The sequence below is a fragment of the Panulirus ornatus genome, chromosome 2 (assembly GCF_036320965.1).
Source record: "Panulirus ornatus isolate Po-2019 chromosome 2, ASM3632096v1, whole genome shotgun sequence".
Lineage (NCBI taxonomy): Eukaryota > Metazoa > Arthropoda > Malacostraca > Decapoda > Palinuridae > Panulirus > Panulirus ornatus.
This window is the reverse complement of record NC_092225.1, coordinates 36,218,208-36,244,237: the sequence shown is the minus strand read 5'-3', so window position 1 is coordinate 36,244,237 and position 26,030 is coordinate 36,218,208. Positions and strand designations below refer to the sequence as shown.

The window sequence follows — 26,030 nt, the reverse complement described above, 5'->3', positions numbered from 1 at the left end:
CCTGGGAGCCTTGAAGAATGTGTGGAAGTCGAGAACATTATCTCAGAAAGCAAAAATGGGTATGTTTGAAGGAATAGTGGTTCCAACAATATTGTATGGTTGCGAGGCGTGGGCTATGGATAGAGTTGTGCGCAGGAGGATGGATGTGCTGGAAATGAGATGTTTGAGGACAATGTGTGGTGTGAGGTGGTTTGATCGAGTAAGTAACGTAAGGGTAAGAGAGATGTGTGGAAATAAAAAGAGCGTGGTTGAGAGAGCAGAAGAGGGTGTTTTGAAATGGTTTGGGCACATGGAGAGAATGAGTGAGGAAAGATTGACCAAGAGGATATATGTGTCAGAGGTGGAGGGAACGAGGAGAAGTGGGAGACCAAATTGGAGGTGGAAAGATGGAGTGAAAAAGATTTTGTGTGATCGGGGCCTGAACATGCAGGAGGGTGAAAGGACAAGGAATAGAGTGAATTGGATTGATGTGATATACTGGGGTTGACGTGCTGTCAGTGGATTGAATCAGGGCGTGTGAAGCGTCTGGGGTAAACCATGGAAAGCTGTGTAGGTATGTATATTTGCGTGTGTGGACGTATGTATATACATGTGTATGGGGGTGGGTTGGGCCATTTCTTTCGTCTGTTTCCTTGCGCTACCTTGCAAATGCGGGAGACAGCGACAAAGCAAAAAAAAAAAAAAAAAAATATATATATATATATATATATATACACATTTTACTTGGTCTCCCACGTTAGCGAGGTAGCACAAGGAAACAGGTGAAGGAATGGCCCAACCCACCCGCATACACATGCATATGCATACACAGACATATATGTATATACACATGGCCACATTTGTTCACATTCATTCTCTAGCTGTCATGTGTAATGCACCCAAACCAGAGCTCCCTTTCCACATCCAGGCCCCACAACTTTCCATGGTTTATCCCAGATGCTTCACATTCCCTGGTTCAATCCATTGACAGCACATCCACCCTGGTATACCACATTGTTCCAATTGAATCTATTATTTGCACTCCTTTCACCCTCCTGTATGTTCAGGCACCGATCGCTCAAAATCTTTTTCACTCTATCCTTCCACCTCCAATTTAATCCTCCTTGTCAATCTTTCCTCACTCATTCTCTCCATGTGACCAAACCATATCAATACACCCTCTTCTGCTCTCTCAACCACACTCTTTTTATTACCACACATCTCTCTTACCCTTTCATTACTTACTCGATCAAACCACCTCACACCATATATTGTCCTCAAACATTTAATTTCCAACACATCCACCCAACTCTGCACAACCTTATCTACAGCCCATGCCCTGCAATCATATAACATTGTTGGAACCACTATTCCTTCCAACATACCCATTTTTGCTCTCCGAGCGAGATAACATTCTCGCCTTCCACACATCCTTCAGTGCTCCCAGAACCTTCACCCCCTCCCCCACCCTGTGATTCACTTCCGCTTCTATGGTTCCATCCACTGCTAAATCCACTCCCAGATTCTTAAACACTTCTCTTTCTCCAATTTTTCTCCATTCAAATTTATCCTCCAATCAACTTGTCCCTCAACCCTAATAAACCTTATACCCTTGCTCTTATTCCCATTTACTCTCAGCTTTCTTCTCTCACACACTTTACCAAACTCAGTCACCAACATCTGCAGTTTCTCACCCAAATCAGCCACCAGGACTGTAACATCAGCAAACAACAACTGCTGAAGGTTTGTTGAATGTGTTTGATGATGGAGAGGCAGATATAAGGTGTTTTGGTTGAGGTGGTGTGCAAAGTGAGAGGGCAGGGAGAAGGGTTTGGTAAACAGAGAAGAGGTAGCGAAAGCTTTGCAGAAGATGAAAGCCGGCAAGGCGGTGGGTTTGGATGGTATTACAGTGGAATTTATTAAAAAAGGGGTGACTGTATTGTTGACTGGTTGGTAAGGATATTCAATGTATGTATGGTCCATGAAGTGCCTGAGGATTAGTGGAATGCATGTATAGAGCCATTGTACAATGGCAAAGGAGATAAATGTGAGTGTTCACATTACAGAGGTATGTCTGTTGAGTATTCTTGGGAAATGATATGGGAGGGTATTGACGGAGAGGGTGAAGGCATGTACAGAGCATCAGATTGGGGAGGAGTGTAGTTTATGAAGTGATCTAGGATGTGTGGACCAGGTGTTTGCTTTGAAGAATGCATGTGAGAAATACTTAGAAAAACAGATGGATTTGTATGTAGCATTTATGGATCTGGAGAAGACATATGATAGAGTTGATAAGAGATGCTCTGTGGAAGGTATTAAGAGTATATGGTGTGGGAGGCAAGTTGTTAAAAGCAATGAAAAGTTTTTTATCGAGGATGTAAGGCATGTGTACGAGTAGGAAGAGAGGAAAGTGATTGGTTCCCAGGGAATGTAAGCTTATAATATATATATATATATATATATATATATATATATATATATATATATATATATATATATATATATATATATATATTATGGGTACTATTTGTTTCAGACATCCAGCCCTGGTTAGGTATGTATTGGTTTTCATTGTTTTTTCAATGGTTTTTACGTCGTTTAATGATTATGCCCTTCGTTTCTACCTCAAAACATTACTTAAGATGATGTCACCCATCCATAACCTCGGAGAGGATATCTTAAAAGGTAGTGATTTGCAGTAGAAATTATTGCTAGAATCGTGAACACATCAAAAACCATCGGAAAAATATAATCTCAATTTCCATGCAGGTAGCTGTTCGAAACGATAATTTCACCTTTCTAGCTTACTGTAAGGATAAGCGAAGGCAGCTTCAGTGAACTAAATTGATGTGACAATATACTTACACATTTCAGTGCAATATGTTCAGCTGTTTCCCCTTCCATCTTTCAAGTTATGAACACCATCTTTCAAGTTATGAACAGACAGTAACTGTCTCCATCTACCAATCACCAAAACATGTATTTAGCATGTTCTGCTTCTAAAGATAGTTTAAAACATCCCTCTTTACTGGATGTATTCAAAGATGACACTATAAATATTCGTATTAGTGTTTCTCCAAGTTAACCACCTGGCACTATATCCACGACAATTCAAACACATGTACACAAAGGCGCAAGGGATTGTGGGAGACATAGAGTAATTTAATATGGATAGCATTTTTCAAAAGATTTTTATATTTATTTGTTTTCTGTTCATACTTATCTAAAAACAATATAACATAAAGTATGGCTATCATAAAGGCTAATCAAATTGTGACACCATTATTTTGAACGTTTTTTTCCGTTATTGCTGTAGTAAAGATATGACCAGACGTTTAGACGTTTCCGCTGACATGCTTTTATATGTGTGACATAAGAAAACAAGATACATATTACTGTAAATAGAACCGATTTTCTATTCCCATTGACCACATCATATGAAAGATGGGTAGTACATAAGTGCTATGTAGCACTGATGTATTCTTAAATCGATTTTGAATATTGTAATCTTAAATTCGAACGATGACATCACAGCCTATCCTTTTCCACTAAATTATTTCATTATTTGATCATGAACTTATCTACTGTTGTTGGTATTCAAAATAATGTATGTACAATATTGAAGTTTTCTATTTCCAGATTTTCATGCACATATTAAGGTATATGGTATTTTTGTGTAATAATGTTTATTGTGCACTTTGAAATATCAATATGTCATGTTAGTTAATTCCGAATAGGAATCTTAGATTTATATATCGTTTTAGGGTTATTTCCGCATATCATTAAGCTCTGTAACTATTACACATTCATTTCAAGTTGGCAATCAAAATCATGGATGGAGAATAGAGAACATAAGAACATAAGGAGTGAGGACACTGTAAGAGGCCTGTTGGCCCATGTAGACAGTCCCCGAGTCTGTCCATCCTGCAACCAACCACCTGAACCTTCGTTTAAAGCTAGTTTGTCTTCATCGATTTCCCAATTAGTGATGGGACGTGCAGGAAAGTCTTACTACAACTACACTGTGCATTTTTTTTTTTTTTTTTTTGTAATTTTTATATCTAATTGAAAGGGTGAGTGTCGGTAGGCAACACCTTCGTGAAGGAAATTGTTGATTTAGGGAAGGAGTGTATGGACACAGTAGGAGGAAGATTTTAAGATCAGACTGCTGATAGCATAGGCAGAAGTAAGTTAAGAGGTGGATTTAGATGATGGTTCGAAACATACCTTACTTGCCGACTGAATACACAGTGACTTTCCAGCACCGCTCACCTTCCAGTACGGCCTGTCGTGCGGAAGCACTGGGCAACCGCCAAGGCGTCCACCGTCCGTCACGAGAACCCGACCTCAAGGAACTGGTACCTGCCCTTGGAGCCAAGGGAGAACAGCCTAATCCCGCACATCCCAAGCACACAAAGGGGGAGATGACCTTCACCAACCCGTTGGCCGACACCAGATGGACAAAGCAGGCTCCGATTATCAACCTGTGCTCTTGGACCACATCCTGTGAAGAGAGTGAGTCCAGGTTAGGTCTTTGACGGTGCACACCTCAAGGTCTTGGTACGTCAGCCCTAACCCTCTGAGAGCACTCGCACTTTCTTGGCACCATGCGCCACTCCAATTCAATGTGGCAGATGTCACATGCATGGTGCCTTTACCGGTGAAATCCCGTACGCCCTCTAAGACTTCCGGGATGCCGTAATAGATGCACTTGTGTTGGTGTGCAGCCGAAAGTGCGAAATGGACCCCCAGAGACTAGTGTGTCTATTATAAAGGTCTCTGTACCTTTGGAAGCCACGATGATCGGCTTCCTAACGGACCCCACAATTGGAATGCGGGGCTCGCAGGACACCTCGTAACTCCTCTGCCTCAGTCGAACGGCCAAATAGGCACTGATATTATTGTGCCTCTTTACCCTCCCGCCATGAGAACGGGGAACATCTGTGCGATGTGCCCGAGTGTACCTTTGTGACATCAACACAGTTAGCTTCCCTGTCAGAGCACACAAAACTTAAACCATAGCCCAATGCACACAAGGAATCTTTATCTAACTGTTTATTAGACAGGTTTACCACAAAAGATGGGTTTGTGTTCTTGGTCCAGTCGCTGTTTTCAATAAGATGGTCCAACTTACAATTTAGTGACACTTGTAGCCTATTGCGTTCTTTCCTTAATTTATCATAGCAATACTCCAGTTTGTCAAAACCAGTGGAAGCTAATTGCCCTAAAAGATTCATAAGAGCTATTACACCTTAAAAATAGACGATATACATATTACTAAAGCAGATAAGGCTAACACTTGTGATTTTTTACAAAAGTAACTATTTATCTAAAATGAATGATCTTCTAAATGATGACATAACATATTCTAAACTTAGTAAAAATCCCTTTAAGCAGTTAATTCTCATTTCAATAAAAACATAAAGTTGTTGAAAGGTAACATTTCTCTTATCAAAAGTTTGTCATCTTTGTCCCCTTCATTGCCAAGTATGTATGGACTTATCAAGACACATAAACAGAATTTTCCAGCAAGACCTATAGTGTGAGGTCAGTTGGCTCCATCTCATATAAATTGTCAAAATGGTTAGTTTCTTTATCAAGCCCTTTAATGGGTAAGGTATCAAATTTTACTATCATGAACAATGTAGATTTAGTCAACAAGCTAAACAATATCAATATTAATTTTGATTTCAAGCTTGTTAGCTTTGATGTTTCCGCACTTTCCCCTAAAGTTCCAGTTGATGACCTTTTAGAATATTTATTTGATGTCTTGGGATGATATTTATTTACCTGTTTCAAAGTCTAATTTCATTGAACTGATAGAAGTGTGTATAAAAGACTTTGTATTTCAATTTAATGGAGATTATTAGGCTAAAAAATTTGGTAATGGCAATGGGTAACCCTCTTTCACCTGTACTGTTATCTTTATATGGAATTTTTTGAAACAAAATTACTAAAGGATATCTTACCTTCTGATGCAATTTGGTTTAGGTATGTGTTTGGCCAACAAATGAAAATTTACAAATATTTCTCCCCTTACTTAACAATTTAGTACCTTCCATCAAATTTACTGTAGAAAATGAAAATAATGGTATGTTAGCATTTTTAGATTGCATGATCCATAGGCAAGGAAACAAGTTTAAGTTTAGCATATACAGAAAACCCACCAATGTATGCTCATATATCCATTATTACTCATCTCAACATGACAGAGTTAAATTATCATCATTTCAATCTATGTTATTTAGGGCATTACGTATTTGCAGTCCAGAGTTTATTGATGAATTTGAGAAGATATATTCTATTAGATCTAAGTTAAAGTACCTTAGATCTTTTATTGATAAATCCCTAAAAATAGCAAAGAAATCATTTTATAAAGTTGAGCCCAAACCTCACATTGACATCAGGAATCTTTTAATTCTCCCTTTTAATGATAATTTCACTTTGCTTCCTATGTTGCTTAAATCCTTTTATGTGAATGTAGCCTTTAGCAACAATAATACTATAAAGAATATCTTAATCAGGAATTCACCAGAAAATTCTCTTGGATGCATCTATAAAGTGCCTCGTGGAAACTGATAAATTTTGGTCAGATTGGTAAGGATCTTTCTGTTAGACTTAAGCAACATAAATAATGTATAAGAATGAGAAAAGAATCAAATGACTTGTTTAATCACGTTAAAAACTATGATCATTGTATTGACTGGAGAATCGCCATCTCAGTTATTAATTCTAACTCTATTACCAAGAGAAATATCATTGAATCTTCTATTATTAAATACACATAGAATTATAATCTTAATATTAGTGATGGTCTATACAAATTAGATAACTTTATTGTTGATAAAATTTGTAAAACGATAAGTTTATGAACGCTCGTTGTATGTTTTGGACAATCACGTTTACCAAATGGCATCCTAGCTCGGTCTCTTTGATGTATATCAACTGACTCATATTTCTCTCTTGTGTCTCCCCTGATGATGTGATTATTACACGAAAATGCACTTGAGAACTTATTGTGTTTCAATTTCCCCGTGAACTCATCGGAATATATATATATATATATATATATATATATATATATATATATATATATATATATATATATATATATATATATATATATATATCTTTTCTTTATTATTATTATTAAGAATATATGGTGTGGGAGGAAAGTTGTTAGAAGCAGTGAAAAGTTTTTATCGAGGATGTAAGGCATGTGTACGTGTAGGAAGAGAGGAAAGTGATTGGTTCTCAGTGAATGTAGGTTTGCGGCAGGGGTGTGTGATGTCTCCATGGTTGTTTAATTTGTTTATGGATGGGGTTGTTAGGGAGGTAAATGCAAGAGTTTTGGAAAGAGGGGCAAGTATGAAGTCTGTTGGGGATGAGAGAGCTTGGGAAGTGAGTCAGTTGTTGTTCGCTGATGATACAGCGCTGGGGGCTGATTCATGTGAGAAACTGCAGAAGCTGGTGACTGAGTTTGGTAAAGTGTGTGGAAGAAGAAAGTTAAGAGTAAATGTGAATAAGAGCAAGGTTATTAGGTACAGTAGGGTTGAGGGTCAAGTCAATTGGGAGGTGAGTTTGAATGGAGAAAAACTGGAGGAAGTGAAGTGTTTTAGATATCTGGGAGTGGATCTGGCAGCGGATGGAACCATGGAAGCGGAAGTGGATCATAGGGTGGGGGAGGGGGCGAAAATTCTGGGGGCCTTGAAGAATGTGTGGAAGTCGAGAACATTATCTCGGAAAGCAAAAATGGGTATGTTTGAAGGAATAGTGGTTCCAACAATGTTGTATGGTTGCGAGGCGTGGGCTATGGATAGAGTTGTGCGCAGGAGGATGGATGTGCTGGAAATGAGATGTTTGAGGACAATGTGTGGTGTGAGGTGGTTTGATCGAGTGAGTAACGTAAGGGTAAGAGAGATGTGTGGAAATAAAAAGAGCGTGGTTGAGAGAGCAGAAGAGGGTGTTTTGAAGTGGTTTGGGCACATGGAGAGGATGAGTGAGGAAAGATTGACCAAGAGGATATATGTGTCGGAGGTGGAGGGAACGAGGAGAAGAGGGAGACCAAATTGGAGGTGGAAAGATGGAGTGAAAAAGATTTTGTGTGATCGGGGCCTGAACATGCAGGAGGGTGAAAGGAGGGCAAGGAATAGAGTGAATTGGAGCGATGTGGTATACCGGGGTTGACGTGCTGTCAGTGGATTGAATCAAGGCATGTGAAGCGTCTGGGGTAAACCATGGAAAGCTGTGTAGACGTATGTGGACGTATGTATATACATGTGTATGGGGGGGGGGGGGGGTTGGGCCATTTCTTTCGTCTGTTTCCTTGCGCTACCTCGCAAACGCGGGAGACAGCGACAAAGTATAATAATAATAAAAAAAATAATAATCTTTTCTTTCATACTATTCTCCACTTCCCGCATTAGCGAGGTAGCATTAAGAACAGAGGGCTGGGTCTTTGAGGGAAGATCCTCACCGCCCCCTTCTCTGTTCCTTCTTTTGGAGAATTAAAAAAAAAAAACGAAAGGGGGGATTTCCAACCACCCGCTCCCTCCCCTTTTAGTCGCCTTCTACGACACGCAGGGAATATGTGGGAAGTATTCTTTCTCCCCTATCCCCAGGGATATATATATATATATATATATATATATATATATATATATATATATATATATATATATATATATATATATATATGTTTGCTTTGAAGAATGTATGTGAGAAATACTTAGAAAAGCAAATGGATTTGTATGTAGCATTTATGGATCTGGAGAAGGCATATGATAGAGTTGATAGAGATGCTCTGTGGAAGGTATTAAGAATATATGGTGTGGGAGGCAAGTTGTTAGAAGCAGTGAAAAGTTTGTATCGAGGATGTTAGGCATGTGTACGTGTAGGAAGAGAGGAAAGTGATTGGTTCTCAGTGAATGTAGGTTTGCGGCAGGGATGTGTGATGTCTTCATGGTTGTTTAATTTGTTTATGGATGGGGTTGTTAGGGAGGTGAATGCAAGAGTTTTGGAAAGAGGGGCAAGTATGCAGTCTGTTGTGGATGAGAGAGCTTGGGAAGTGAGTCAGTTGTTGTTCGCTGATGATACAGCGCTGGTGGCTGATTCACGTGAAAAACTGCAGAAGCTGGTGACTGAGTTTGGTAATGTGTGTGAAAGAAGAAAGTTGAGAGTAAATGTGAATAAGAGCAAGGTTATTAAGTACAGTAGGGTTGAGGGTCAAGTCAATTGGGAGGTAAGTTTGATTGGAGAAAGACTGGAGGAAGTGAAGTGTTTTAGATATCTGGGAGTGGATTTGGCAGTGGATGGAACCATGGAAGTGGAAGTGAATCATAGGGTGGGGGAGGGGGCGAAAATTCTGGGAGCCGTTAAGAATGTGTGGAAGTAGAAAACATTATCTCGGAAAGCAAAAGTGGGTATGTTTGAAGGAATGGTGGTTCCAACAATGTTGTATGGTTGCGAGGCATGGGCTATGGATAGAGTTGTGCGCAGGAGGGTGTATGTGCTGGAAATGGGATGTTTGAGGACAATATGTGGTGTGAGGTGGTTTGATCGAGTAAGTAAGGTAAGGGTAAGAGAGATGTGTGGAAATAAAAAGCGCGCGGTTGAGAGAGCAGAAGAGGGAGTTTTGAAATGGTTTGGGCACATGGAGAGAATGAGTGAGGAAAGATTGACCAAGAGGATATATGTGTCGGAGGTGGAGGGAACGAGGAGAAGTGGGAGACCAAATTGGAAGTGGAAAGATGGAGTGAAAAAGATTTTGAGTGATCGGGGCCTGAACATGCAGGAGGGTGAAAGGCGTGCAAGGAATAGAGTGAATTGGAACGATGTGGTATACCGAGGTCAACGTGCTGTCAATGAATTGAATCAGGGCATGTGAAGCGTCTGGGGTAAAGCATGGAAAGTTCTGTGGGGCCTGGATGTGGAAAGGGAGCTGTGGTTTCAGTGCATTATTACATGACAGTTAGAGACTGAGTGTGAACGAATGTGGCCTTTGTTGTCTTTTTCTAGCGCTACCTTGTGCACATGAGGGGGGAGGGGGTTGTTATTCCATCATGTGCGGCGAGGTGGTGATGGGAATGAATTAAGGCAGATAGTATGAATTATGTACATGTGTATATATGTATATGTCTGTGTGTGTATATATATGTATATATTGAGATATATAGGTATGTATATTTGCGTGTGTGGACGTGTATGTATATACATGTGTATGTGGGTGGGTTGGGCCATTCTTTCGTCTGTTTCCTTGCGCTACCTTGCTAACACAGGAGACAGCAACAAAGCAAAATAAAAATAATAAAAGAAAATATATCTATCATTTATTTTGCTTTGTTGCTGTCTCCTGCATTAGCGAGGTAGCGCAAGGAAACAGATGAAAGAATGGCCCAACCCACCCACATACACATGTATATACATACACGTCCACACACGCAAATATACATACCTATCATACCTATACATCTCAACGTATACATATATATACACACACAGACATATACATATATACACATGTACATAATTCATACAATCTGCCTTTATTCATACCCATCGCCACCTCGCCATACATGAAATAACCCCCCCCTCCCCCTCATGTGTGCGAGGTAGCGCTAGAAAAGACAACAAAGGCCACATTCTTTCACACTCAGTCTCTAGCTGTCATGTAATAATGCAACGAAACCACAGCTCCCTTTCCACATCCAGGTCCCATAGAACTTTCCATGATTTACCCTAGACGCTTCACATGCCCTGGTTCAATCCATTGACAGCACGTCGACCCCGGTATACCACGTCGTTCCAATTCACTCTATTCCTTGCACGCCTTTCACCCTCCTGCATGTTCAGGCCCCAATCACTCAAAATCTTTTTCACTCCATCTTTCCACCTCCAATTTGGTCTCCCACTTCTCCTCGTTCCTTCCACCTCTGACACATATATCCTCTTGGTCAATCTTTCCTCACTCATTCTCTCCATGTGACCAAACCATTTCAAAACACCCTCTTCTCCTCTCTCAACCACACTCTTTTTATTACCACACATCTCTCTTACCCTATTATTACTTACTCGATCAAACCATCTCATCACATATTGTCCTCAAACATCTCATTTCCAGCACTTCCACCCTCCTCCGCACAACTCTTTCCATAACCCATGCCTCTCAACCATACAACAATGTTGGAACCACTATTCCTTCAAACATACCCATTTTTGCTTTCCGAGATAATGTTCTCGACTTCCACACATTACTCAAGGCTCCCAGAATTTTCTCCCCCTCCCCCACCCTATGATTCACTTTCGCTTCCATGGTTCCATCCGCTGCCAAATCCACTCCCAGATATCTAAAACACTTCACTTCCTCCAGTTTTTCTCCGTTCAAACTTACCTCCCAGTTGACTTAACCCTCAACCCTACTGTACCTAATAACCCTGCTCTTATTCACATTTACTCCTAACTTTCTTCTTTCACACACTTTACCAAACTCAGTCACCAGCTTCTGCAGTTTCTCACATGAATCAGCCACCAGCGCTGTATCATCAGCGAACAACAACTGACTCACTTCCCAAGCTCTCTCATCCACAACAGACTTCATACTTGCCCCTCTTTCCAAAACTCTTGCATTCACCTCCCTAACAACCCCATCCATACACAAACTGAACAACCATGGAGACATCACACACCCCTGCTGCAAACCTACATTCACTTGAGAACCAATCACTTTCCTCTCTTCCTACACGTGCACATGCCTTACATCCACGATACAAACTTTTCACTGCTTCTATCAACTTGCCTCCCACACCATATATTCTTAATACCTTCCACAGAGCATCTCTATCAACTCTATCATATGCCTTCTCCAGATCCATAAATGCTACATACAAATCCATTTGCTTTTCTAAGTATTTCTCACATACATTCTTCAAAGCAAACACCTGATCCACACATCCTCTACCACTTTTGAAACCACACTGCTCTTCCCCAATCTGATGCTCTGTACATGCCTTCACCCTCTCAATTAATACCCTCCCATATAATTTACCAGGAATACTCAACAAACTTATACCTCTGTAATTTGAGCACTCACCTTTGTCCCCTTTGCCTTTGTACAATGGCACTATGCACACATTCCGCCAATCCTCAGGCACCTCACCATGAATCATACATACATTAAATACCCTTACCAACCAGTCAACAATACAGTCACCCCCCCCCCCCTTTAATAAATTCCACTGCAATACCATCCAAACCCACTGCCTTGCCGGCTTTCATCTTCTGCAACGCTTTTACTACCTCTTCTCTATTTACCAAATCATTTCCCCTAACCCTCTCACTTTGCACACCACCTTGACGAAAACACCCTATACCTGCCACTCTATCATCAAACACATTCAACAAACCTTCAAAATACTCACTCCATCTCCTTCTCACATCACCACAACTTGTTATCACCTCCCCATTAGCCCCCTTTACTGAAGTTCCCATTTGCTCCCTTGTCTCACGCACTTTATTTATCTCCTTCCAGAACATTTTTTTATTCTCTAAAATTTAATGATACTCTCTCACCCCAACTCTCATTTCCTCTCTTTTTCACCTCTTGCACCTTTCTTTTGACCTCCTGCCTCTTTCTTTTATACATCTCTCACTCATTTGCATTATTTCCCTGCAAAAATCGTCCAAATGCCTCTCTCTTCTCTTTCACTAATAATCTTACTTCTTCATCCCACCACTCACTACCCTTTCTAATCTGCCCACCTCACACGCTTCTCATGCCACAAGCATCTCTTGCACAAACCATCACTGCCTGCCTAAATACATCCCATTCCTCCCCCACTCCCCTTACTTCCTTTGTTCTCACCTTTTTCCATTCTGTACTCAGTCTCTCCTGGTATTTCCTCACAAGTCTCCTTCCCAAGCTCACTTACCCTCACCACTCTTTTCACCCCAACATTCTCTCTTCTTTTCTGAAAACCTCTACAAATCTATACCTTTGCCTCCACAAGATAATGATGAGACATCCCTCCAGTTGCACCTCTCATCACATTAACATCCAAAAGTCTCTCTCGTGAGCCTATCGATTAACACGAAATCCAATAACACTCTCTGGCCATCTCTCCTACTTACATACGTATACTTATGTATATCTCTCTTTTTAAACCAAGTATTCCCAATCACCAGTCCTTTTTCAGCACATAAATCTACAAGCTCCTCACCATTTCCATTTACAACACTGAACACTGAATGAGTTCTTAAGAGTGTAGTCATCCCTTTCATTTTCTTGTCGTTTTCTCTCATATCACACAGCTCTTAATGAATGGAAACGCTTCCCTTACGTCTTGTAGTACACAATGTGCAATGAGCATCACCAAAGTCTGTATTTCTATGTCCCATCTCATTCATAATATGTGTATTTCTTAATAGTATTTTAGAAATCATATTGAAGAAGTATTAGACATGGAAAGGCTTTTGCACTGTACACCAATCCTCCAGGAGGAAAGCTTTTCGTATTCAGCTGTTTTCATAGTATCCTTCTTTCCATCATTTATGATACTGTCGAGGTTTGCGCCGTAAATTTCAATATTAACCAGATCAAAGCAATAATAAAATTTAGGAAGGTATAAGGAATGTATGAATGAATGTTGGACTCTAGATAATTCAATCAAGCTTTTCATTATCGTATGGTTCCCGTTCATAGCCTCAACTTTTTTTTTTTTTTTAAGAAGGAACGCTATTCTTAGGCTTCTAATTTCTAATACATATTTGAATATATATATCAGAGAAATAATCATTATTCTTGTACAGTATGTCTGTTCAAACATTAATTTGTTAGACTTGGACCTTCGCCATGCAGGAAGCAAATATCTCATACACTTAGCATTGATGGCGTACTTAGAATCCCTCCATATATGAAAACATCAAGAGGGAAACGCTAACATGGAGCACCTTACATAAGAAAGTGGAGAGTATATGACGACATAAAATGTCCCTTATCATCTTAAATGAGCAATAGATTCTCTACGTCATAATAGTATATTGTATTTTTCTTCACAGAAACACACAACATAAGCGGTTTGTTGGACTAGCAGCTTTGGTGAGTGATCGCTTTTGGCAGATCTGTGTTGGAACAGTAAATCATAAGAGAGGGTTGCTACACCCAGTGTCCTGGTTGACGTCACTGGTGGGCGGCGCTCTGAAACATTAACAATAGCCTGACTCCGCCCCGTCATGATGTCACTTTGGAAAGCTAGTGTAACTACTCTCTTATCATTTAGGGCTCTAATCAGGTCTAACAGAAAGATCCTTACCAGTCTGACAAAAATAAAATTTATCAATTTCCATGAAAGAGCACTTGGGAACTTATCCTGTTTCATTTTCCTGTGGACTCGTAGGAATAACTTGATCATGCACAAAATTGTGATCCTTTCCAATATATATATATATATATATATATATATATATATATATATATATATATATATATATATATATATATATATCTTTCATACTATTCGCCATTTCCCGCATTAGCGAGGTAGCGTTAAGAACAGAGGACTGGGCCCTAGAGGGAATGTCCTCACCTGGCCCCTTTCTCTGTTCCTTCTTTTTGGGAAAAAAAAAAAAAAAAAACGAGAGGGGAGGTTTTCCAGCCAGCCGCTCCCTCCCCTTTTAGTCGCCTACGACACGCAGGGAATACGTGGGAAGTATTCTTTCTCCCCTATCCCCAGGGATAATATATATATATATATATATATATATATATATATATATATATATATATATATATATATATATATATATATATATCTTCCGCAAAGCTTTTACTACCTCTTCTCTGTTTACCAAATCATTTTCCCTAACCCTCGCACTTTGCACACCACCTCGACCAAAACACCCTATATCTGCCACTCTATCATCAAACACATTCAACAAACCTTCAAAATACTCACTCCATCTCCTTCTCACATCACCACTACTTGTTATCACCTCCCCATTTGCGCCCTTCACTGAAGTTCCCATTTGCTCCCTTGTCTTACGCACTTTATTTACCTCCTTCCAGAACATCTTTTTATTCTCCCTAAAATTTAATGATACTCTCTCACCCCAACTCTCATTTGCCCTTTTTTTCACCTCTTGCACCTTTCTCTTGACCTCCTGTCTCTTTCTTTTATACGTCTCCCACTCAATTTCATTTTTTCCCTGCAAAAATCGTCCAAATGCCTCTCTCTTCTCTTTCACTAATACTCTTACTTCTTCATCCCACCACTCACTACCCTTTCTAATCAACCCACCTCCCACTCTTCTCATGCCACAAGCATCTTTTGCGCAATCCATCACTGATTCCCTAAATACATCCCATTCCTCCCCCACTCCCCTTACTTCCATTGTTCTCACCTTTTTCCATTCTGTACTCAGTCTCTCCTGGTACTTCCTCACACAAGTCTCCTTCCCAAGCTCACTTACTCTCACCACCCTCTTCACCCCAACATTCACTCTTCTTTTCTGAAAACCCATACAAATCTTCACCTTTGCCTCCACAAGATAATGATCAGACATCCCTCCAGTTGCACCTCTCAGCACATTAACATCCAAAAGTCTCTCTTTCGCGCGCCTGTCAATTAACACGTAAACCAATAACGCTCTCTGGCCATCTCTCCTACTTACATAAGTATACTTATGTATATCTCGCTTTTTAAACCAGGTATTCCCAATCATCAGTCCTTTTTCAGCACATAAATCTACAAGTTCTTCACCATTTCCATTTACAACACTGAACACCCCATGTATACCAATTATTCCCTCAACTGCCACATTACTCACCTTTGCATTCAAATCACCCAACACTATAACCCGGTCTCGTGCATCAAAACCACTAACACACTCATTCAGCTGCTCCCAAAACACTTGCCTCTCATGATCTTTCTTCTCATGCCCAGGTGCATATGCACCAATAATCACCCATCTCTCTCCATCAACTTTCAGTTTTACCCATATTAATCGAGAATTTACTTTCTTACATTCTATCACATACTTCCACAACTCTTGTTTCAGGAGTACTGCTACTCCTTCCCTTGCTCTTGTCCTCTCACTAACCCCTGACTTTACTCCCAAGACATTCCCAAACCACTCTTCCCCTTTACCCTTGAGCTTCGTTTCACTCAGAGCCAAAACATCCAGGTTCCTTTCCTCAAACATACTACCTATCTCTCCTTTTTTCACATCTTGGTTACATCCACACACATTTAGGCACCCCAATCTGAGCCTTCGAGGAGGATGAGCACTCCCCGCGTGACTCCTTCTTCTGTTTCCCATTTTAGAAAGTTAAAAAATACAAGGAGGGGAGGATTTCTGGCCCCCCGCTCCCGTTCCCTCTAGTCGCTTTCTACGACACGCGAGGAATGCGTGGGAAGTATTCTTTCACCCCTATCCCCAGGGATAATATACATATATATATACACATACACACACACACGCACATACACACACACACACACATACATATATATACATGTGAAAAATGTAAGAAACAATTTAGAAAACTGAACCTTCTAGCTTGAAATGAAATGAAAAAATGAATGTCACAATGGTTCAACCTCTGGCTATGGAAAAAGGAAATGTTTAATTTATTTACACAAATGTCAATAGTAGTTCTCATCAATTTAACCACTGTATCAATAAGCTTCAATGTCTAAGCTACATTTTTTCCAATTTCACTATTTTCTTGTCAAAGCACCATGTATGAAAACTATCACTCCAGTAACACAACTATAAACATTTACTTCCCCTTTAAAAAAAGTTATGGGGAAGTCTGTCCCGATACACTGCGGGACACACTACCACCTGGCGAGGTTTGTGTTGCAATGGTTCTTGATTCACAAACGTAGAAGCATCACTGGTGGGCCAAGGTAGTTCGTTGGCGAAGAGGAGCTCATGAAACATGTCAGAAAGCATGCTACTGCAGGCAGGAGTGAAGGCTGATGCAAACTGGTATCGCTCTTTCAGCAAGTATCCTCAACACCGGTTCATCCTTAATGAGCCCTTTCGAGGAAGCTTCCACCGATGTACTTGTTGGAGCGTCATTTGTGTGTTGACCGGGTCATTCCCTCCCCCCGCAGGACGCGGCCAAGGTGAAGGTGACGGTGTACCAGGAGAGCCTGTGTATCGACAGCCGTACCTTCCTCCTCAGCCAGCTCTACCCTCTGTGGACGAACTTCAGCGACATCATCGATCTGGACTTCAACTCCAGGAGCCAGTAAGGCAGCAGGTTTGGATGGTATTGCAGTGAAATTTATTAAAAAAGGGGGTGACTGTATTGTTGACTGGTTGGTAAGGTTATTTAATGTATGTATGACTCATGGTGAGGTGCCTGAGGATTGGCGGAATGCGTGCATAGTGCCATTGTACAAAGGCAAAGGGGATAAGAGTGAGTGCTCAAATTACAGAGGTATAAGTTTGTTGAGTATTCCTGGCAAATTATATGGGAGGGTATTGATTGAGAGGGTGAAGGCATGTACAGAGCATCAGATTGGGGAAGAGCAGTGTGGTTTCAGAAGTGGTAGAGGATGTGTGGATCAGGTGTTTGCTTTGAAGAATGTATGTGAGAAATACTTAGAAAAGCAAATGGATTTGTATGTAGCATTTATGGATCTGGAGAAGGCATATGATAGAGTTGATAGAGATGCTCTGTGGAAGGTATTAAGAATATATGGTGTGGGAGGCAAGTGAAAAGTTTTTATCGAGGATGTAAGGCATGTGTACGTGTAGGAAGAGAGGAAAGTGATTGGTTCTCAGTGAATGTAGGTTTGCGGCAGGGGTGTGTGATGTCTCCATGGTTGTTTAATTTGTTTATGGATGGGGTTGTTAGGGAGGTGAATGCAAGAGTTTTGGAAAGAGGGGCAAGTATGAAGTCTGTTGGGGATGAGAGAGCTTGGGAAGCGAGTCAGTTGTTGTTCGCTGATGATACAGCGCTGGTGGCTGATTCATGTGAGAAACTCCAGAAGCTGGTGACTGAGTTTGGTAAAGTGTGTGAAAGAAGAAAGTTAAGAGTAAATGTGAATAAGAGCAAGGTTATTAGGTACAGTAGGGTTGAGGGTCAAGTCAATTGGGAGGTGAGTTTGAATGGAGAAAAACTGGAGGAAGTGAAGTGTTTTAGATATCTGGGAGTGGATCTGGCAGCGGATGGAACCATGGAAGCGGAAGTGGATCATAGGGTGGGGGAGGGGGCGAAAATTCTGGGAGCCTTGAAGAATGTGTGGAAGTCGAGAACATTATCTCGAAAAGCAAAAATGGGTATGTTTGAAGGAATAGTGGTTCCAACAATGGTGTATGGTTGCGAGGCGTGGGCTATGGATAGAGTTGTGCGCAGGAGGATGGATGTGCTGGAAATGAGATGTTTGAGGACAATGTGTGGTGTGAGGTGGTTTGATCGAGTAAGTAATGGAAGGGTAAGAGAGATGTGTGGAAATAAAAAGAGCGTGGTTGAGAGAGCAGAAGAGGGTGTTTTGAAATGGTTCGGGCACATGGAGAGAATGAGTGAGGAAAGATTGACCAAGAGAATATATGTGTCGGAGGTGGAGGGAACGAGGAGAAGAGGGAGACCAAATTGGAGGTGGAAAGATGGAGTGAAAAAGACTTTGTGTGATCGGGGCCTGAACATGCAGGAGGGTGAAAGGAGGGCGCGCGAAAGAGAGACTTTTGGATGTAAATGTGCTGAGAGGTGCAACTGTAGGGATGTCTGATCATTATCTTGTGGAGGCTAAGGTGAAGATTTGTATGGGTTTTCAGAAAAGAAGAGTGAATGTTGGGGTGAAGAGGGTGGTGAGAGTAAGCAAGCTTGGGAAGGAGACTTGTGTGAGGAAGTACCAGGAGAGACCGAGTACAGAATAGAAAAAGGTGAGAACAATGGAAGTAAGGGGAGTGGGGGAGGAATGGGTGGGATGAAGAAGTAAGATTATTAGTGAAAGAGAAGACAGGCATTTGGACGATTTTTGCAGGGAAAAAATGCAGTTGAGTGGGAGATGTATAAAAGAAAGAGACAGGAGGTCAAGAGAAAGGTGAAAGAGGTGAAAAAGAGGGCAAATGAGAGTTGGGGTGAGAGAGTATCACTAAATTTTAGGGAGAATTAAAAGATGTTCTGGAAGGAGGTAAATAAAGTGCGTAAGACAAGGGAGCAAATGGGAACTTCAGTGAAGGGCGCTAATGGGGAGGTGATAACAAGTAGTGGTGATGTGAGAAGGAGATGGAGTGAGTATCTTGAAGGTTTGTTGAATGTGTTTGATGATAGAGTGGCAGATATAGGGTGTTTTGGTCGAGGTGGTGTGCAAAGTGAGAGGGTTAGGGAAAATGATTTGGTAAACAGAGAAGAAGTAGTAAAAGCTTTGCGGAAGATGAAAGCTGGCAAGGCAGCAGGTTTGGATGGTATTGCAGTGGAATCTATTAAAAAAGGGGGTGACTGTATTGTTGACTGGTTGGTAAGGTTATTTAATGTATGTATGACTCATGGTGAGGTGCCTGAGGATTGGCAGAATGCATGCATAGTGCCATTGTACAAAGGCAAAGGGGATAAGAGTGAGTGCTCAAATTACAGAGGTATAAGTTTGTTGTTGTTGTGATGTCTCCATGGTTGTTTAATTTGTTTATGGATGGGGTTGTTAGGGAGGTAAATACAAGAGTTTTGGAAAGAGGGGCAAGTATGAAGTCTGTTGGGGATGAGAGAGCTTGGGAAGCGAGTCAGTTGTTGTTCGCTGATGATACAGCGCTGGTGGCTGATTCATGTGAGAAACTGCAGAAGCTGGTGACTGAGTTTGGTAAAGTGTGTGAAAGAAGAAAGTTAAGAGTAAATGTGAATAAGAGCAAGGTTATTAGGTACAGTAGGGTTGAGGGTCAAGTCAATTGGGAGGTGAGTTTGAATGGAGAAAAACTGGAGGAAGTGAAGTGTTTTAGATATCTGGGAGTGGATCTGGCAGCGGATGGAACCATGGAAGCGGAAGTGGATCATAGGGTGGGGGAGGGGGCGAAAATTCTGGGAGACTTAAAGAATGTGTGGAAGTCGAGAACATTATCTCGGAAAGCAAAAATGGGTATGTTTGAAGGAATAGTGGTTCCAACAATGTTGTATGGTTGCGAGGCGTGGGCTATGGATAGAGTTGTGCGCAGGAGGATGGATGTGCTGGAAATGAGATGTTTGAGGACAATGTGTGGTGTGAGGTTGTTTGATCGAGTGAGTAACGTAAGGGTAAGAGAGATGTGTGGAAATAAAAAGAGCGTGGTTGAGAGAGCAGAAGAGGGTGTTTTGAAATGGTTCGGGCACATGGAGAGAATGAGTGAGGAAAGATTGACCAAGAGAATATATGTGTCGGAGGTGGAGGGAACGAGGAGAAGAGGGAGACCAAATTGGAGGTGGAAAGATGGAGTGAAAAAGATTTTGTGTGATCGGGGCCTGAACATGCAGGAGGGTGAAAGGAGGGCAAGGAATAGAGTGAATTGGAGCGATGTGGTATACCGGGGTTGACGTGCTGTCAGTGGATTGAATCAAGGCATGTGAAGAGTCTGGGGTAAACCATGGAAAGCTGTGTAGATATGTATATTTGCGTGTGTGGACGTATGTATATACATGTGTATGGGGGGGTTGGGCCATTTCTTTCGTCTGTTTCCTTGCGCTACCTCGCAAACGCGGGAGACAGCGACAAAGTATAAAAAAAAAAAAGTTTGTTGAGTATTCCTGGTAAATTATATGGGAGGGTATTGATTGAGAGGGTGAAGGCATGTACAGAGCATCAGATTAGGGAAGAGCAGTGTGGTTTCAGAAGTGGTAGAGGATGTGTGGATCAGGTGTTTGCTTTGAAGAATGTATGTGAGAAATACTTAGAAAAGCAAATGGATTTGTATGTAGCATTTATGGATCTGGAGAAGGCATATGATTGAGTTGATTGAGATGCTCTGTGGAAGGTATTAAGAATATATGGTGTGGGAGGCAACATTCACTCTTCTTTTCTGAAAACCCATACAAATCTTCACCTTATCCTCCACAAGATAATGATCAGACATCCCTCCAGTTGCACCTCTCAGCACATTAACATCCAAAAGTCTCTCTTTCACGCGCCTGTCAATTAACACGTAATCCAATAACGCTCTCTGGCCATCTCTCCTACTTATATACGTATACTTATCTTGCTTTTTAAACCAGGTATTCCCAATCACCAGTCCTGTTTCAGCACATAAATCTACAAGCTCTTCACCATTTCCATTTACAACACTGAACACCCCATGTATACCAATTATTCCCTCAACTGCCACATTACTCACCTTTGCATTTAAATCACCCATCACTATAACCCGGTCTCATGCATCAAAACCACTAACACACTCATTCAGCTGCTCCCAAAACACTTGCCTCTCATGATCTTTCTTCTCATGCCCAGGTGCATATGCACCAATAATCACCCATCTCTCTTCATTAACTTTCAGTTTTACCCATATTAATCGAAATTTACTTTCTTACATTCTATCACATACTCCCACAACTCCTGTTTCAGGAGTACTGCTACTCCTTCCCTTGCTCTTGTCCTCTCACTAACCCCTGACTTTACTCCCAAGACATTCCCAAACCACTCTTCCCCTTTACCCTTGAGCTTCGTTTCACTCAGAGCCAAAACATCCAGGTTCCTTTCCTCAAACATACTACCTATCTCTCCTTTTTTCACATCTTGGTTACATCCACACACATTTAGACACCCCAGTCTGAGCCTTCGAGGAGGATGAGCACTCCCCGTGTGACTCCTTCTTCTGTTTCCCATTTTAGAAAGTTAAAAAATACAAGGAGGGGAGGATTTCTGGCCCCCCGCTCCCGTCCCCTCTAGTCGCCTTCTACGACACGCGAGGAATGCATGGGAAGTATTCTTTCACCCCTATCCCCAGGGATAATATAAATACATATGCATATATATATATATATATATATATATATATATATATATATATATATATATATATATATATATTTTTTTTTTTGCTTTGTCGCTGTCTCCCGCGTTTGCGAGGTAGCGCAAGGAAACAGACGAAAGAAATGGCCCAACCCAACCCCATACACATGTATATACATACGTCCACACACGCAAATATACATACCTACACAGCTTTCCATGGTTTACCCCAGACGCTTCACATGCCTTGATTCAATCCACTGACAGCACGTCAACCCTGGTATACCACATCGCTCCAATTAACTCTATTCCTTGCCCTCCTTTCACCCTCCTGCATGTTCAGGCCCCGATCACACAAAATCTTTTTCACTCCATCTTTCCACCTCCAATTTGGTCTCCCTCTTCTCCTCGTTCCCTCCACCTCCGAAACATATATCCTCTTGGTCAATCTTTCCTCACTCATTCTCTCCATGTGACCAAACCATTTCAAAACACCCTCTTCTGCTCTCTCAACCACGCTCTTTTTATTTCCACACATCTCTCTTACCCTTACGTTACTTACTCGATCAAACCACCTCACACCACACATTGTCCTCAAACATCTCATTTCCAGCACATCCATCCTCCTGCGCACAACTCTATCCATAGTCCACGCCTCGCAACCATACAACATTGTTGGAACCACTATTCCTTCAAACATACCCATTTTTGCTTTCCGAGATAATGTTCTCGACTTCCACACATTCTTCAAGGCTCCCAGAATTTTCGCCCCCCTCCCCCACCCTATGATCCACTTCCGCTTCCATGTTTCCATCCGCTGCCAGATCCACTCCCAGATATGTAAAACACTTCACTTCCTCCAGTTTTTCTCCATTCAAACTCACCTCCCAATTGACTTGACCCTCAACCCTACTGTACCTAATAACCTTGCTCTTATTCACATTTACTCTTAACTTTCTTCTTCACACACTTTACCAAACTCAGTCACCTTTTCTAAGTATTTCTCACATACATATATATATATATATATATATATATATATATATATATATATATATATATATATATATATATTATATATATATATATATATATATGGGTATGTTTGAAGGAATAGTGGTTCCAACAATGTTGTATGATTGCAAGGCGTGGGCTATGGATAGAGTGGTGCGCAGGAGGATGGATGCGCTGGAAATGAGATGTTTGAGGACAATGTGTGGTGTGAGGTGGTTTGATCGAGTAAGTAACGTAAGGGTAAGAGAGATGTGTGGAAATAAAAAGAGCGTGGTTGAGAGAGCAGAAGAGGGTGTTTTGAAATGGTTTGGGCACATGGAGAGAATGAGTGAGGAAAGATTGACCAAGAGGATATATGTGTCGGAGGTGTAGGGAACGAGGAGAAGAGGGAGACCAAATTGGAGGTGGAAAGATGGAGTGAAGAAGATTTTGTGTGATCGGGGCCTGAACATGCAGGAGGGTGAAAGGAGGGCAAGGAATAGAGTGAATTGGAGCGATGTGGTATACCGGGGTTGACGTGCTGTCAGTGGATTGAATCAGGGCATGTGAAGCGTCCGGGGTAAATCATGGAAAGCTGTGTAGGTATGTATATTTGCGTGTGTGGACGTATGTATATACATGTGTATGGGGGTGGGTTGGGCCATTTCTTTCGTCTGTTTCCTTGCGCTACCTCGCAAACGCGGGAGACAGCGACAAAAAAAAAAAAAAAAATATATATATATATATATACATATGAAAGTGAGTCAGTTGTTGTTCGCTGATGATACAGCACTGGTGGCTGATTCATGTGAGAAACTGCAGAAGCTGGTGACTGAGTTTGGTAAAGTGTGTGAAAGAAGAAAGTTAAGAGTAAATGTGAATAAGAGCAAGGTTATTAGGTACAGTAGGGTTGAGGGTCAAGTCAATTGGGAGGTAAGTTTGAATGGAGAAAAACTGGAGGAAGTAAAGTGTTTTAGATATCTGGGAGTGGATCTGGCAGCGGACAGAACCATGGAAGCGGAAGTGAATCATAGGGTGGGGGAGGGGGCGAAAATCCTGGGAGCCTTGAAGAATGTGTGGAAGTCGAGAACATTATCTCGGAAAGCAAAAATGGGTATGTTTGAAGGAATAGTGGTTCCAACAATGTTGTATGGTTGCGACGCGTGGGCTATGGATAGAGTTGTGCACAGGAGGGTGGATGTGCTGGAAATGAGATGTTTGAGGACAATGTGTTGTGTGAGGTGGTTTGATCGAATAAGTAATGTAAGGGTAAGAGAGACGTGTGGAAATAGAAAGAGCGTGGTTGAGAGAGCAGAAGAGGGTGTTTTGAAATGGTTTGGGCACATGGAGAGAATGAGTGAGGAAAGATTGACCAAGAGGATATGTGTGTCGGAGGTGGAGGGAACGAGGAGAAGAGGGAGACCAAATTGGAGGTGGAAAGATGGAGTGAAAAAGATTTTGTGTGATCGGGGCCTGAACATGCAGGAGGGTGAAAGGAGGGCAAGGAATAGAGTGAATTGGAGCGATGTGGTATACCGGGGTTGACGTGCTGTCAGTGGATTGAATCAGGGCATGTGAAGCGTCTGGGGTAAACCATGGAAAGTTGTGTGGGGCCTGGATGTGGAAAGGGAGCTGTGGTTTTGGGCATTATTGCGTGGCAGCTAGAGACTGAGTGTGAACGAATGGGGCCTTTGTTGTCTTTTCCTAGTGCTACCTCGCACACATGAGGGGGGAGGGGGATGGTATTCCATGTGTGGCAAGGTGGCGATGGGAGTGAATGGGGGCAGACATTGTGAATTGTGTGCATGGGTATATATGTATGTGTCTGTGTACATATATATATATGTACATTGAGATATATAGGTATGTATATTTGCGTGTGTGGATGTGTGTGTGTGTGTATGGGGGTGGGTTGGGCCATTTCTTTCGTCTGTTTCCTTGCGCTACCTCGCAAACGCGGGAGACAGCGAGAAAGCAAAATAAATAAAAAATAAATAACATATGAAAATGTAAGAACTAATTTAGAAACTGAAACTTCTAGCTTGAAGTGAACTGAAAAAAATGAATGTCACAATGGTTCATCCTATGGCTATGGAAAAGGGAAATGTATAATTTATTTGCACAAACGTCAATAGTAGTTTTCATCAATTTAACCACTGTATCCTACTGCCTGGACCACTTCTCTTAACATGAAACTGGAATATTGGCTTATGACGTTTCTCAATTGTCATTCATTACACAAAGTAAACCATATCTTGGATACATGAGGGTAGGTAGTTGGTCATCCACCATAATAAAGCCTTGACAGACCAAAAGTTTCTTATCCATTCATATTTTAATAAAAAATTCAAAATTGCCTAATCATTTTCTGACCTCTCACAAAATTTCAAATTCACTGCCAGAAAAATTCCCTGATATTTCTTCACGTTGAAATGATGAAAAATTCCCCAGCTTCCCAGACCTTGACAGTCTGAATTGCACATGCTCCTCTTAGGTCTCTCAGGAGGAAGATTGTCTGGTCTGGAGTGAGAGAGTTTTCAAAGTACTGTAGCAGACAAGAACCTATAACACAGGCTCTCCCAAGTCCATCCATACAATGAATAAGAATCTTCCGGTTTTCCTCTATTGTTTGTCGAACTGTATCAATGATTGCCATGACATCTTCAATTGAAGGAGCTGTGCCATCAGGATATGGATATGTATATATATATATATATTTTTTTTTTTTTTGCTTTGTCGCTGTCTCCCGCGTTTGCGAGGTAGCGCAAGGAAACAGACGAAAGAAATGGCCCAACCCACCCCCCATACACATGTATATACATACGTCCACACACGCAAATATACATACCTACACAGCTTTCCATGGTTTACCCCAGACGCTTCACATGCCCTGATTCAATCCACTGACAGCACGTCAACCCCGGTATACCACATCGCTCCAATTCACTCTATTCCTTGCCCTCCTTTCACCCTCCTGCATGTTCAGGCCCCGATCACACAAAATCTTTTTCACTCCATCTTTCCACCTCCAATTTGGTCTCCCTCTTCTCCTCGTTCCCTCCACCTCCGACACACATATCCTCTTGGTCAATCTTTCCTCACTCATTCTCTCCATGTGCCCAAACCATTTCAAAACAC

The 26,030-nt window shown here is 41.4% G+C and overlaps 2 protein-coding genes across 9 annotated transcripts in view; one reads left to right on the top strand and one right to left on the bottom strand.

The window, feature by feature from the left end:
• LOC139756173 (uncharacterized) overlaps nt 1–4,225 on the bottom strand; it is a 49,658-nt gene extending 45,433 nt beyond the window's left edge. The window contains exon 1 of one of the 6 annotated variants that reach the window (XR_011714292.1): nt 4,207–4,225. Coding sequence is in view for 1 of the 6 variants with exons in the window: in XM_071675366.1 (XP_071531467.1) it covers nt 2,845–2,883 (39 nt within the window). In the remaining 5 variants the exon portion in view is untranslated. Of the gene's footprint in view, nt 1–2,844; nt 3,114–4,206 lie in introns of those variants that run through there. The other 5 variants (XR_011714300.1, XR_011714295.1, XR_011714291.1 and 2 more) reach the window with 5 other exon arrangements.
• Nucleotides 1–19,955, top strand: part of LOC139756153 (uncharacterized) — a 106,212-nt gene extending 86,257 nt beyond the window's left edge. The window contains exon 9 of one of the 3 annotated variants that reach the window (XR_011714283.1): nt 17,094–19,955. The gene's annotated coding sequence lies outside the window, so the exon portion shown is untranslated. Of the gene's footprint in view, nt 1–4,241; nt 6,984–17,093 lie in introns of those variants that run through there. The other 2 variants (XR_011714288.1, XR_011714282.1) reach the window with 2 other exon arrangements.
• The last annotated feature ends 6,075 nt before the right edge of the window (nt 19,956–26,030 follow it).